Source organism: Vulpes lagopus, chromosome 1, assembly GCF_018345385.1.
Source record: "Vulpes lagopus strain Blue_001 chromosome 1, ASM1834538v1, whole genome shotgun sequence".
In the NCBI taxonomy this organism is placed as follows: Eukaryota; Metazoa; Chordata; class Mammalia; order Carnivora; family Canidae; genus Vulpes; species Vulpes lagopus.
In genome coordinates, this window is record NC_054824.1 from 25,930,227 (window position 1) to 25,944,415 (window position 14,189).

At 36.2% G+C, this 14,189-nt stretch overlaps 1 protein-coding gene across 1 annotated transcript in view; it reads left to right on the forward strand.

Annotated features, from left to right (window-relative positions):
* The window catches only part of RARS2 (arginyl-tRNA synthetase 2, mitochondrial), a 52,434-nt gene that overhangs the window by 33,952 nt on the left and 4,293 nt on the right, over positions 1–14,189 (forward strand). Inside the window, exons 9-14 of the mRNA XM_041759608.1 lie at positions 6,027–6,185; positions 7,712–7,818; positions 8,992–9,087; positions 11,676–11,736; positions 13,353–13,429; positions 13,895–14,019. Coding sequence (XP_041615542.1) covers positions 6,027–6,185; positions 7,712–7,818; positions 8,992–9,087; positions 11,676–11,736; positions 13,353–13,429; positions 13,895–14,019 — 625 coding nt within the window. The remainder of the gene's footprint in view (positions 1–6,026; positions 6,186–7,711; positions 7,819–8,991; positions 9,088–11,675; positions 11,737–13,352; positions 13,430–13,894; positions 14,020–14,189) is intronic.

Below are 14,189 nucleotides of genomic sequence, written 5' to 3' on the forward strand. Positions count from 1 at the left end.
GGTTTAAGCATGCAACTCTTAAAAAAAAAAAAAGCATACAACTCTTGATTTCAGCTCAGGTCATGATCTCAGGGTTGTGAGATCGAGCCCTGCATTAGGTTCCACTGGGTGTGGAGCCTGCTTAAGATTTCTCCTTCTGCTTCTCTCTCCCTCTCTCTCTTTAAAGAAAAATAAAATAAAATAAAAGTACTTGAATGGACCTTGATAACATCTAACACTGTTGTAAGAATGTATAATCCAGTCTTTTTTTTTTTTTTTTTTTTTTTTTTTTGGAGATTTCAGAACTTGGCTCATTGCGTGTTGCTTAGTGATGAATTTTGATAATCATAGAAATGCCTCTGAAATATGAGCAGTCTCTCACAGAGATAAATATTATGCCAATAAAGTATGCATTAGCATTATACCCTAACTGGCATTTATAAAGGTAATGTGATATATTAACACAAATAATATAAATTTTCTCTTAAGTTCATAATGACCTCAAAAGTATTTATTATTTTTTCCCTTTCTAAAATGATTTGAGATCATTACAGTGATAGGAATTTATAAAAAGACATAGGAAATTAGAGAATACCTTGTTACCTAGGTTAACTAACTAGGTAACAGTGTATTAGAGATTTGACTCTGAGTTTCCTTAGATCAGTAGCAAAAAACAAAAAACAAACAAACAAAAAAAGGCAAGTAGAATATAGAACAAGATCAAAGCACCAGATTCATGAGTGATAATATTTACCTGCTCTCGTTTTTTAAAATGTTTTTAAAATCTCAAAAAATTTCTCAAACTTAAAATAATTCAAGACTAAATCAATTCTAGACATATCTGGGATTATTATGCAGTTAGAAATTTTTACTTTATAAAGACTTGAATTCAAGAGTTCTTTATTGGTTAGATCACATTACTTCTCTTCAAATGAAGGGACTGTTAGCCTTAGTTTATTATTTTACTCTTTATTTTTTTTTACTCTTTATAATACATATGCATAATATATATGCAAGAAATAGCTGTTAAATTATAAGCCTAATTAAATCTGAACCCAGCCAACTTTCGAGAGTGGTTTTTGGTTGTTTTTTAAGATTTCATGTATTTGAGAGATAGCTACAGAGATAGCATGAGCAGGGAGGAGTAGGAGAACCAGGTTCCCCTCTGAGCCTGACGTGGTACTCGATCCTAGAATGCTGAGATCATGACCTGAGCCAGAGGCAGATGCTTAACCTACTGAGCCATCCAGGGGCCCCTTGAGGGTGATTTTAAGGGTCATCTCAAGTCATTGTTAAAGATTTCTCATCTCCTAAATCACACAGAGTTCCCCAGACTCTTATGTGCATCTCAGGATGGGGCATGGAGGCTTCTTCTTAGCATCAGTCCACGTTGGTCTTGACTGATGTGCCCAGTATCTAAGCCTACATAATGACCTGGGGGCAACCAGCTCTGCTTGTATGATCAACTTCACCTGGGAGATCCTTGCTGTGGCCCAGTTCCATAAGCCTAGGGATCAGTCTCCCTATGTGGAGATACCGCAAACCATTTCCCTCAGATGGCCCTCTGCCACACTAGCGACTACTCAGCTTTTGTTTTTCCTGGGAATGTTTCCATCTCCTCCTCAAATTAGGCAATTCTCCTTCCCTCTTTCCTGGCAGCTTTTCTGTTTTACCATTGTTCTTGACCATCTTCCCCAAAGCCACTAGTCTTTCTCCCTAACTCTTACTCTTTTGAGGGTTACTAAATATAGCTCACTTTTGCATTATGATAACTAAAAGGGACATTCCACTGTCCTCTGAGTATTCTTAGAACAAGGATGGGAATACTGATCAGGGCCAGAGTACACGTTAATAGCTCAGTGATTATCACACCCCATTAAGATGTGGAAAACCTTTTTTCAGTATGAGAAATGTATATTACTATGTACTATTACTAATTTATTCAGCAAGTTAATCATTATCACCCTTGAATAAAGAGATAAGATATCATGGATATTATTATAAAGAATAAGAATAGAAGATTCTAATATTGAAAGAAGATGAGTAGACAGAAAAATACTAACTATATGCTGGTAATTATATACTAATGAGGAGAAACTTGATAATTCAAGTTATTTTTTTATCTAACAAGTTTTGATTTTATTCTTAACTGATATATTGATTTTTTAAATTATAACTATGTTAATTTGTTTAAATTTCTTTAATATTTATCATTAGAAATCCATCTCAACCAGCAGTTCTGTAAGAAATTTCTGATCAAGACTTGAAACATTAAACTAACAAGGAGTTTGTTTGTTTGAGTTATAATCATGAATTCATTATGTTTTGTCTAAAAAATGAGATCAAAATTAAATGCATTTTAAGACAGAAGACAAATACACAGTTAATAGTGTCTTTTAAGTTATGCTAAACATTCTTAGCAGTTATTCTCTATTTTAAGACAAAAATAACCCACTGAGGGGTAATTCTGAGATTCTGGGATTTGCACCTGGAGATGGGGGTAGAGGCTTGGGGTGGGGGAGAAGCAATGGGGGTTGGGGTTAGAGTCCTGTACCAAAGAATTAAAGTGTGTCTATCTTGCTAATGGTATTCTAGAATCAAATTTAGAGATTAAGAGAGAGTAAGAGGGCATTATATACTGCTTTTACTTTTTGCACTTATTTCTTTACATATAGACAGATCATCTCAAGAGCTAACTGTAATTATCCTGATTAAATTAGAAGCAATGTCATATGCTTTTTGGGAATAGCATCTAGAAATAACGAAAGGGTTAATATTCCCTTAAAGAAGTCTTAAACATTTAGTTTATTCCGTAACAAATATAGCTCACTTTTGCATTATGATAACTAAAAGAAAAATTGTTTCCATCCTCAAGAATATTTTGCTTAAGACACATTCTTATTATTAAATCTAAATTTAAAATTTCCTTTTTATTCCTTTTGTGTCTAGATCTAGCCTCAAAAGGAAGTCTTCAAAATGCATACTTTCTAAACATAAGAAGTTGGTGGTAACTAAATTTAAAATTGTCTATAATACATAGTATTACATTTATTTTGTGAAGGAAAGTGCATTTCCTTCCTAAAATGGTCCTAAATGTTAATAATTACAGTTTTATATTTTGAACTTACAGGCAGATTGTTAAGTACTAATTAAGGCTCTTGTATTCTGCTTGATAGTGTCAGTTGATGATTTTCAGTAATGTTTGATTTATAACTATAAATTGCAGAAATGCTGAGATTCTTCAAATATTAGGAAGCGTTTGGTTTTGTTTATTTTGTTTTAATTATTTTTTATTGTAGGTTTTAAGAAAGGGTAAAAGTTCTGGTAAATTTTTTTCTAAAAATATTCTTATCAGTAGTTCACAGGCATATTAGATTTTTAAATGTTGGCTATTTGAGTTTAGAGTCCTAGATTTAAAAAAAAAAAAAAAAGCCTTTTCTGAAAATAAGGATATTTTGTGTATGTTGGCTTATAAATGGTGTGTGAATGTGCATGTGTGGTGGGTGGGTGTGGGTGTGTGAGAGAGAGAGAGATTTTTGAATCACAAAACATTTAGAGACCCATGTATGCATTTACTCCGATAGGCTGCTATAAACTGCTCTGTTGAGCAGTTGTCAATGGATAGAGAGATAGGTCATTCAAAAGTTAAGAAGTCTGTCTACTATCTTACCGTGACTGTTTTCCTACACCTTACCAAAATCATCATCTTGTTTCTGACTTATTCTGGACTTACTTCATAGGAGTACATGGAAATTAATTTTCTGTGATACGTGTGTCGGGTCTCCTGAGACCACCATCAGGTTTGGTAACTCATTAAGAGGACTCATAGGATTCCACATATAGTTGTACTCAGAGCTATGATTTGTTAAAGCAAAAGGATCCAAAGCAACATTAGTAAAGGGAAAGGCACATATGGTAAAGTTTGTCAAAACCGGGTCCAAGCTTCCAAGAGTCTTTTCCTCGTGGAGTCATACAGGACACATGTAGTTCCTCCTGCAACAAACTGGGACAACATGCACGAAACATTGTCCACCAGGGAAGTTCGTCAGATGCTCATGCCCAAAGTTTCTATTAGAGTTTGATCATGTGGGCACCCTCTGTACTAAAATGCCAAACTCCAAAAAGGAAAGCAAGTATTTAGCGTAAACTGTATTGTTTTCATAGTTTAAGCACTGGGACCCATTGCTATCAGGTTGGTGGGAACATTTCCCAGATCCAAGTTCCCAGATGCCAGCCAAGGGCTAATCTTGCAAACAGGACATTTTTAAGGATAGCAATCTCAGGCCTGCTATATTAACTCTTCTGCACAATGTGCTTTAAAAGAGGGGAAAAAATAGTTTTAACTTTGGGGGGAATATTTATTCATTAAATTCTGCCATTCCACTAATTAGCACAAGCCATTTATGACAGGTGAGACATTTTGACCATGACGTAGATGTTTAATGCCCTGTTCTTTTGCTGGTAGTATCTACTGGGTATAAGCCATATTACAGTTATTCCAGTGTACTCTCCAGCAGTAAAATCACTTTATCTGCCACTGATATTTTGATATTACTTTAATAGTTTAGATACTTCATATTTCTCTGGTAATTTATTTGCCAGTTTTTATTACTTTTATGCTACTTTCATAGCATCTGGAAAAAAATAGGAGAGAGTAAATTTATCATTCATGTTTTATCCTTTAAGTGAGTTACAACTTAGAAGTCTTTGTTGGGGGCGGGGGGGAGGGTGCAGGAGGAAAAAGAGGGAGAGAGAGAGAATCTTGAGCAGGCTCTGCCCAGGGCAGAGCCCGAGGTAGGGCTTGATTTCACAACCCTGAGACCATGAAATCAAGAATTGGACACTTAACTGTCCACTACTAGAAGTAAAATCTTTAAAGCCTATATGAATAACTTCAGTACTACTTGAGGTGCAAAGTTAGTGTTTTAACATCATTTATTAACCTTGCATTTTGGAGACTGGAAAACTATTAACGAAGTTATGAACTGGAAGAGTCCTTAATAAGCCATCCAACTCCATTACTGTCATTGAGTAGGGACAGAACTAAACCAGCCAAGACAGATGATGCAAAAACACTCCAGAAGTAAATGGTCCACACAGTTTTCAGGAGCCCAAGTCGGAGTGTAAGTAAGCTAACTATGCAAAGGCCTTACTGGATCACCTATTTTATTGATCTTTTGCAGATTAAAAAACAGTTTTAAAAATCTTTTTTAAAACAACTGCTTGATCAATCTTTGGCTTTTTCTTAGCCAGATTGAACCATTCTACTTTCTTTGACCTTTTCTCAGAGAAGTTGCAGCAATAATTTCCCTTTTTGTTTAAAAAAAAGAAGGAAAGAAAGAAATGCTAGCTTAATCTAACCTAAGCATTCTTAACCTAAGAGTCTGTGAACTTGGGAAGGAAGGGAAAAAATTACACATTTTATTTTCCCTAACCTCTGTCAGAAATTTGGCATTTTCTTCCACTAACTACATCACACTTTAAAAAAAATAATAGCCGGATAACTATTCCAATGTATTACCCCCTTTATAAGCATATGTATTTTACTTTATGCACTTGGAAACGTTTTAAGAAGGGGTCTATAGGGTTTAGTAAGAGCTCATGGCAAAAAAAGAGAAAAAAAAAAGGTTACACTCTGATGAGGGCAGTTGGCTGTCCTTTAAATGAAATAAAAAATAGTGAAAGGGAATAAAGGGGAAAGGAGAAAAAATGAGTGGGAAATATCAGAAAGGGAGACAGAACATGAGAAACTCCTAACTCTGGGAAACGAACTAGGGGTGGTAGAAAGGGAGGTGGACGGGGCATGGGGGTGACTGGGTGACGGGCACTGAGGGGGGCATTTGATGGGATGAGCACTGGGTGTTATTCCGTATGTTGGCAAATTGAACACCAATAAAAAATAAATTTATAAAAAATAAAATAAAAACAAATGTAAAAGCTTAAAAAAAAAAAGAAAAAATATTTTCAGGATTGTGGTTCTTTTTTCTTCCCCTGAAGGTAACTTAAGTGACTAACATACTTCATTTAATGTATTGTTGTGCTTTTAGGTTTATGTACAAGTTAATAAAGAAGCAGCGGATGATAAAAATGTAGCAAAATCAGCACATGAGTTCTTCCAGCGATTAGAACTGGGTGATACACAAGCACTTGCACTGTGGCGGAAATTTCGGGACCTGAGCATAGAAGAATACGTGCGGGTTTACAAGGTGCCCACCTACTCTCCTGCTTTCCTGCGATGGGGTGCAGCTCTTGACTGGTACTACTGAGTAGTGAAGTTGCTTCTTTTTTTTGTTGTTAAATAAGCTCTGTAGGGATCCCTGGGTGGCGCAGCGGTTTAGTGCCTGCCTTTGGCCCAGGGCACGATCCTGGAGACCCGGGATCAAATCCCACGTCGGGCTCCCGGTGCATGGAGCCTGCTTCTCCCTCTGCCTGTATCTCTGCCTCTCTCTCTCTCTCTCTCTCTCTCTGTGTGTGACTATCATAAATAAATAAAAATCAAAAAAAAATTAAATAAGCTCTGTACCCAACGTGGGGCTTGAATTCATGACCCTGAAATCAAGAGCCATATGCTCTACTGACTTAGCCAGCCAGTTGCCCCTTCAACTTGCTTCTTAATAAACTCATGTTTTAAAACTAGATTTGTCACTCGGTTGAAAATTAGTATTCTTGAAATACTATTCTTTGGGCTGAAAGTGGAGCTTCAAAAACATCCTGTGAACTTCACAGACAAATACCAGGTGGCATTCTGGTACTTTGTTTCAGTCTGGTTTCTCTTTTCTCTCTACTGTTCATTCCTTCACTTTTTCTTAATCATTTTTTTTTTCCCTTCACTTCCTCAGGCCTGTATGTGAGGCATATAAATCTGTTCATTTGATATTTTAGAGGATAGGAGAAATACAACAGTGAGTAAGTCCTTTTATTGTGGACTTTACATTCCAGCATGGAGACAGCAAATTAACCAAATTAAAGACAATGGGAATTAAACAACATACGCAGTATGTTAGGTGGTGACAATGCTATGGAGAAAAGTGAAGCAAGCGAGGGGAGACAGAGTCTGCTGTCTGTGGGTGGAATGAAAAGAGTTTCGTTAAACCCATGTGTCTGGAGTAAGGAAGCAGGAAACTTGAAGAGGATGTAGAGTGGAGCAAGGTGTAGGATGTTGTCCAGGGCTGTCCAGTTGAGATTCTTGCTGTGACAGAGATGTTCTGTGATATGCTGCCCAGCATGGTAGCCACTAGCTACAGGTGGCTATCGAGTACTTGAAGCATGAGTAGTGTTACTGAGAGACTAAATTTTCAATTTTATTTAATGTGAATAGCCACGTGGGCCTAGCAACTGCTCAAGGGGACAGCACCGACCGTACTATTGTGAGGACTCCTATGTGGGAGAAGTTAGAAGGTTGAACAGGGGCAGCCCGGGTGGCTCTGCGGTTTAGCGCCGCTTTCAGTCCAGGGCAGGATTCTGGAGACCCAGGAACGAGTCCCGCGTCAAGCTCCCTGCATGGAGCCTGCTTCTCCCTCTGCCTGTGTCTCTGCCTCTGTGTGTGTGTGTCTAATAGATAAATAAAATCTTTAAAAAAAAAAAAAAAAAAGGTTGAACAGAGGAGTGACGTGATCTTGATCTAGTTCTTATCCTCCCCATCTGTGTGACAGAGTGTATAGCATCGTCTTTTGTCTGGGGGCAAGATAACAGGATATTTAAGTAACTTACTTTTATTTCTGAACCCTTTTAGCGTCTAGGAGTACACTTTGATGAATACTCCGGAGAATCATTTTATCGTGAAAAATCTCAAGAAGTCTTAAAGTTGCTGGACAGTAAAGGACTCCTACAGAAAACAATGTATGGTCAGATTACTATTCTTTTAGTAAAGTTACTTCTTCTTTGAAAAAATTGGTATTGATTAGTCTCCCAGTAAGGATAATAGAATGTGGCGTGCAGCCTTTTCAGCATTTTTTATAGTGTTTTTTGCTGTTCAAAGTGCTTTTCTACATATAATCTTTTGCTGCCATTACAAGATCCTGGTAAGGCTGGAAGAAAAGTTATCATCTGCTCTTCACATGTGCAGAAACTGAAGCAGAGAAAGTACAAGTGACCAGCCTATTGTCACACAAGCTAATAATGATATAATTGGAAAAAGGAGATAGAACTTGCATCTTCTTACTCCACCCTGCCTTTTTAAAAAACTATATCCTGTTCAGAATGGATTTAAGGCACTTTATGTAAATAGGTATAATATAAACTTTTAAAAGAGTAAAATGAGGATATCAGGAAGCAGGGGCAGAAAAACTAATATGGAATTAGGAATAAAAATGGAAGATCATATACTGGGAAACTGTTTCCTAACTTCAAGTAGATTTCTAATTTAGCTTTGAGCTTTCTGTCAGCCGAAAAAACAGAAATAGTACCAGTCACAGGAGCCCACGCATCTGTAATATAGAAGCAAACCAGTCACTTAAAAGTGCCAGATTTCATAGTACCAAAGAGCACTTTCCTTCAGCATCTTTATGAGAAAGACATGGAGAATGTGGTTTGTAACATCCTTAGTAATGTCTGTAAGGCAAATTTTTAGGTCGCTGTATATATAGATTCTAATTTTTTATAAGGCAAGAAAGATGATAATATTATATGGTTTATTACTCAAGAGTATTTTTTGGCATGTTAAAAATTAGCCCAATATTGAGTGCTATCATTTGAAGTAGAAAACTATGATAAACATCATATTGATTAAACTGCAGTAGAAATCTCATTTAAACTGGGTATGTTAAAAATTTATCTAAGTACCTTTATCCAGAGGTACAGAGCTTAAAAAGGTAGGATAACCAAATACTAGTTACATTGTACCCACTCTTAGATTCATGGTTAGATTCCTTCTTGTTTTTCGTCATTGATGGTTATACTGCTTATTGCTGCTTTAATAAAAGTAGTCTCTGGTTTGCCAAGGATAATGTTACAGACAGTATACTTTTAAAGGTCTTAATTTGTTTCTTCAGAGTTAACTTTTTGCATTTTTAGAAAAGGAACAGCGATAGTGGATCTTTCTGGGAATGGTGACCCCTCCTCAATTTGTACCCTAATGCGAAGCGATGGGACTTCTCTCTATGCAACCAGGTTTGTATCTAATGTGAAGGTCAACATCAGAATGTATATGATTTCATGTTCTTTATTGTAGGACCAGTGCTAAAGTGATCATTTTATCCTCAAAGCTGTTATTAAATCCTAGTTTCTAAATCTGTTATCATCATTTTGAAATATATTTATTGGGTTTCTATTTATTGCCAATTATAGTTCCTAGAAAGGTTTAATATCATCAGGAAAGTGACTGAAAAAACTATTTACAGTTAGTTAAACATTATAGGATTTCCACAGTGAATACATTGGTCTACAAACTGTAAAACCGAGGTACCTCATAATCAACTATAAATTTTTTCTGACTGCATATTGGCAGGAAATGTACTAGAAGGTGGTCATAGTGGCTCAGTGCTGTCCTCACTCTGTAAAGACCATCTTACATACACATAAGTATCAGTCCTCATTCAGACTGGTAAAATAGGCCAAGGGAGAAGTATGCCATGTTGCCTTTTTTTTTTTTTTTTTCCCCATCTGTTTCCATGGCTGATCCCTGTGGAGAGGAACAGTTTCTGTTAATCAGTTAGAACTCAGTTTATCAAGCACACTTATGTCTGGGACAAACCAATAGGAAGGAGAAGATAAGACCATATAAAAGGCACACAAGCCACCATGGCTATAGTCAGGCACTATTGGCAAAAGGCTCTAGTGTCTTCCAGGCTAGAATTTTATACTGGATCATAAACCCACTTTATAGGATAGTTAAATAAATGATATTTATTATTCTTGTTAACTACAGTCCTTCTAAACAGCTTTATACAACCATCAGATTCTCTTACTGTACCTTAGAAAATTGATCCTTTACTTTCTGTTACTTTTTGGCATTTCCCTTTATCAATTCCATACAATTGGAGTTAGGAAGTAAGAAGTACATTTCTTTACCTAGAATTTAAAAAAAATACTAGAAAAATAGTTTGTGCCAGCCAATTATTGATGGACAGATTACATAAAGAAATCCTTGAGCAGTGACTATAAGAAATGTATCCAGTCAGAGGCTCCATGTCATAATGATTATACCTGTACTGATTTGTTTAGCTTTCTTGGGTTAACATTCATTAGGTCTAGATTTTTCTACCTATACTCTGTCTTTTCTCTTTGGGAAAATAGTTGTGTTTTTGCCACTTATTGGAATGTTTGATATTTCATTTAACTTTAACTTGAGTTTCTGCCCTTTCAGTAGGTTCCTTATATATGGATATAAATTTTAAAAGTTGTTAATACAGACAAAAGTACAAGAGAATACTTACAAGAGCATAGGGTGAGGCTGGAGACCTAGAATTTTGTTCTGAGACCAGAACTACCACCTGCCCTCTCTGGTCCATGTAGTCCGTACTTTGAAATAAGAAGCCTGGGTAGCACAGTTAAGCATGCATCTCTTGGTATTGGCTCAGGTCATGATCTCAAGGGTCAGGAGATCGAGCCCTACAATGGCTCTGAGCTCAGTATGGAGTCTGCTTAAGACTCTCTCTCCCTCTTTGTGCCCACCCCTTCCCCTCTCTCTCTCAAAATAAATAAATCTTAAAAAAAGAGAGATTTTATTGTTCTTCAAGAGCCAGTTTTTGCCTCCATGGCAAGTGCATGCTCTATGTTATATCAGGATCATGAGATGGGAACTAATGACATTTTAATTCTCCCAACATTTCAAAAGATCTCAGAATTTTATTTTATTTTAAGAATTTTATTTAATTTTAAGATTTTATTTATTCATTAGAGACACAGAGAGAGAGAGGCAGAGACACAGGCAGAGGGAGAAGCAGGCTCCATGCAGGGAGCCCCATGTGGGACTCGATACTGAGTCTCCAGGATCACACCCTGGGCTGAAGGCAGCGCTAAACCGCTGAGCTACCTGAGCTCCCCCAGACCTCAGAATTTTTTAAAAATCTTCCCAGTGTCCTATATTGTTAACCAAAATAGCTTTAATTTTAAATTTCAATATTTTCATAATTTTGATTGAAATTTCATAGTTTATGGTTTTTCATTTTCTTACTAGATGCAAACTAAATCTTTTGTACTTAGAGAAAGAAAAGTTGAGTTTTTGCCAAAGCACTGATCTTTTACGGTGCTTTAGAAGTATTGCTTATGACTGATTGAAGGCTTTGAAAGTCCTTGATAGTACTAATAGAAAAGTGGCTAAAAGATACCAATGTAGTTGCCACATCACCTGTATTTTGAATATGTTCTTTAAGAAAGTGTACTGCAGAAAAGTGGCATTTAGGTGATTCTTTCCATGAAAGGCTTAATTAACAAATCATAAAGCATTTATATCTACACTTTGCCTAGACTTATTTTAGTTAATACAATTACTACTTTTCCCAGAGCTTATATTTATTTATTTTGGCTTTTTTTATCTTTCACGGTACATTTATTATTATTGCTTTTCCCAAGGCTATTTTTTTTACTTTATATCAAAGTATGATATTGGGATTATATAATCATGGGTAGTATACCCTAGACTGTGGGATAATCAGACTTTTTCATTAGAAATGCCTCATTACTATGAAATAGGTAAAACAAATTTTTATCCAGATCTGCTTAGTAACTCTTAATTTATGGCCATTTTTTTTTTTCAGAGACCTTGCAGCTGCTATAGATCGAATGGACAAGTATAATTTTGATACAATGATTTATGTGGTAAGTAGTCACGATAAAAAAACAAAGGCTTATGATCACTACCTAATGAAAACTGTAAAATAGAAATTATATGCCATGTTGAAAAACTGGAAAAATAATTTTGTCAAAATTTAAAAGGAATTCACTGTTAAGTTTATTTAAGGTGGCAACCACTATGTTAAAAACAAAAACAAAAACAAAAAACTTAAAAGTGAAAACATTTATATTGCTTTATAAAAAAAAAAATAAACCCAAATCAGGAAAATGGTTATGTGAAATGAATATGCAGAGGTTACCATAATGTACTTTTTTTTAAAATAACTTTTTATTTTAAATAATTAAGACTCACAAGTCATAAAATAGTACAGAGTTTCCATGGACCCTTCACCCAGCCCTCACCAAAGATAATATCTTATGTAACCATAGTACTTTATCTATACCAGGAAACTGACATTGGTAAAGGTCTTAGTTAAATTCTACTAATTTGGGGCACGTGGGTGGCTCAGTTAAGTGTCTGACTCTTGATTTTGGCTCAGGTCACGATCTCAAGGTCCTAAGATTGAGCCCTGCATCAGGCTCTGCCAATTCTCTCCCACACTCTCTCCCTTTGCCCTTCCCACCACTTAACAGTGTCTGTCTCTAACTCTCTAAAATAAATAAATAAAATCTTTAAAAAAAAAAAAATTCCACCAACTTTTGTGTGTGGGCCTAGATACGTTGGAGGGGCAGGTTGTGAAATTGTATCATTTCTAGATCATGTAACCATCATAACATTCAGAATAGACAACAATTCCATTATGAAAGAAACTCCTTCTTGGCAACCACTTAATAATTACCCCTTACCCCCTGCCCTAATCCCCTACCCAACCATTGCTCTCTTCTCCATCACTATAGTGTTGTCACTTTGAAAATGTTATATAAATGGAATCACAGCAGGTAATGTTTTGAGATTGGCTTTTTTCATCCAGCATGTTGAGATCTCCCTTGAGATCCACCCAAGTTGTTATGTGCATCAGTAGTTTGTTCCTTTTATTGCTGAGAGTTATTCTGATCTCTTCTTCCCTTTCCTTCCTCTCCATGCACCATCTCCCTTTCCCCTAAGAAAAAAAGTTGTCATTAAATATCTTATTAGAACTGAGCTTTATCCTCCTTCTTGGAGATAAAGGTCATAATAGCTGAAGGAGAAAGAATTTAAATAGAATACTCAGAAGGTGAAAGTTCATATTTCCTCCTGACTCAGTAGAGTGCTGCAGCTCTTCTCTTGTAGAGTACTCAGCTTAGACCTTCTTCTACTGATACATTCTTTGTGTACTTATTTAAAATACATCAGTTGACAATGACTATAGTGTGTCAGAACTCAAATATTTGGATTTATGCCCCACCTATTTTTGTGGGTTATCACTGTTATTTTAATATTTTTAGGGGTATGCCTGGGTGGCTCAGTTAGTTAAGTGTCTACTTTCTGTTCAGCTTATGATTCCAGGGTCCTGGGATCAAGTCCCATATTGGGCCACTTACTCGGCAGGAAGCCTCCTTCTCCCTCTCCCTCTGCCTGCCGCTCCCCCTGCTTGTGCTCTCTCTCTCTCTCTGTCAAATAAATAAAATCTTTTTAAAATAAATAATATTTTTTTCCCAAGACAGATAAAGGGCAAAAAAAGCATTTTCAGCAAGTGTTCCAAATGCTGCAGATCATGGGATATGACTGGGCAGAAAGGTAATGTCTGCACGGTTCATAACTGTCTGCTCAAGATCATTAAGGGTTTGTTGGGTCAGCCAAGTCCCAAAAATATACCAAGTTGTTAAAGGTCATCGTTCAGATTTCACTCTATTTCAAGGTATAAGGGTAGAAAAGCAGATTTTTTTTACATTTATGTCCTGGTTATGTTTCTAAGTTATAAATATTTAATAAATGTGTCTTTATTAGACATCTGCCTCTCAGTGGCTTTCCAAAATTCTCAATTCCTCCTTTTTCTCACAAAGGCAACTGGTAACTTAATCCCATCTCAGAGCTCTGTAAAATGAAGCTGTGTGTTTACCATCTTTTATGGCATATAACAAATCACATCGCATTTCAGTTTATCAATTTGAAAAGCTCCTCTCTGAGAGTTGAAGTTCAGACTAGTCCCTGAAAGGCTGTGATTATATACTTGGATCTCAGGTCTTTTCTCTTCCATGTCAGGTGCCAGCATGTGCCCTTTGGAGTGGTGCAGGGAATGAAGACTCGAAAAGGAGATGTTACTTTTCTGGAAGATGTTCTAAATGAGATTCGATTAAGGATGCTGCAGAACATGGCTTCTCTTAAGAGTGAATTCACTTTATTGTTACAGTCATAACTTACATGTCACTTGTATGTTTTGTGGGACTTTTGTGCAGTGCGATTTATTTTGACCATTCCTCTGTTCATTTTCACCAACCTTATCAAAATAGCCTGCACTAATGAGAGATGTGAGGGTTTTAGACTTAAACTGAATGAC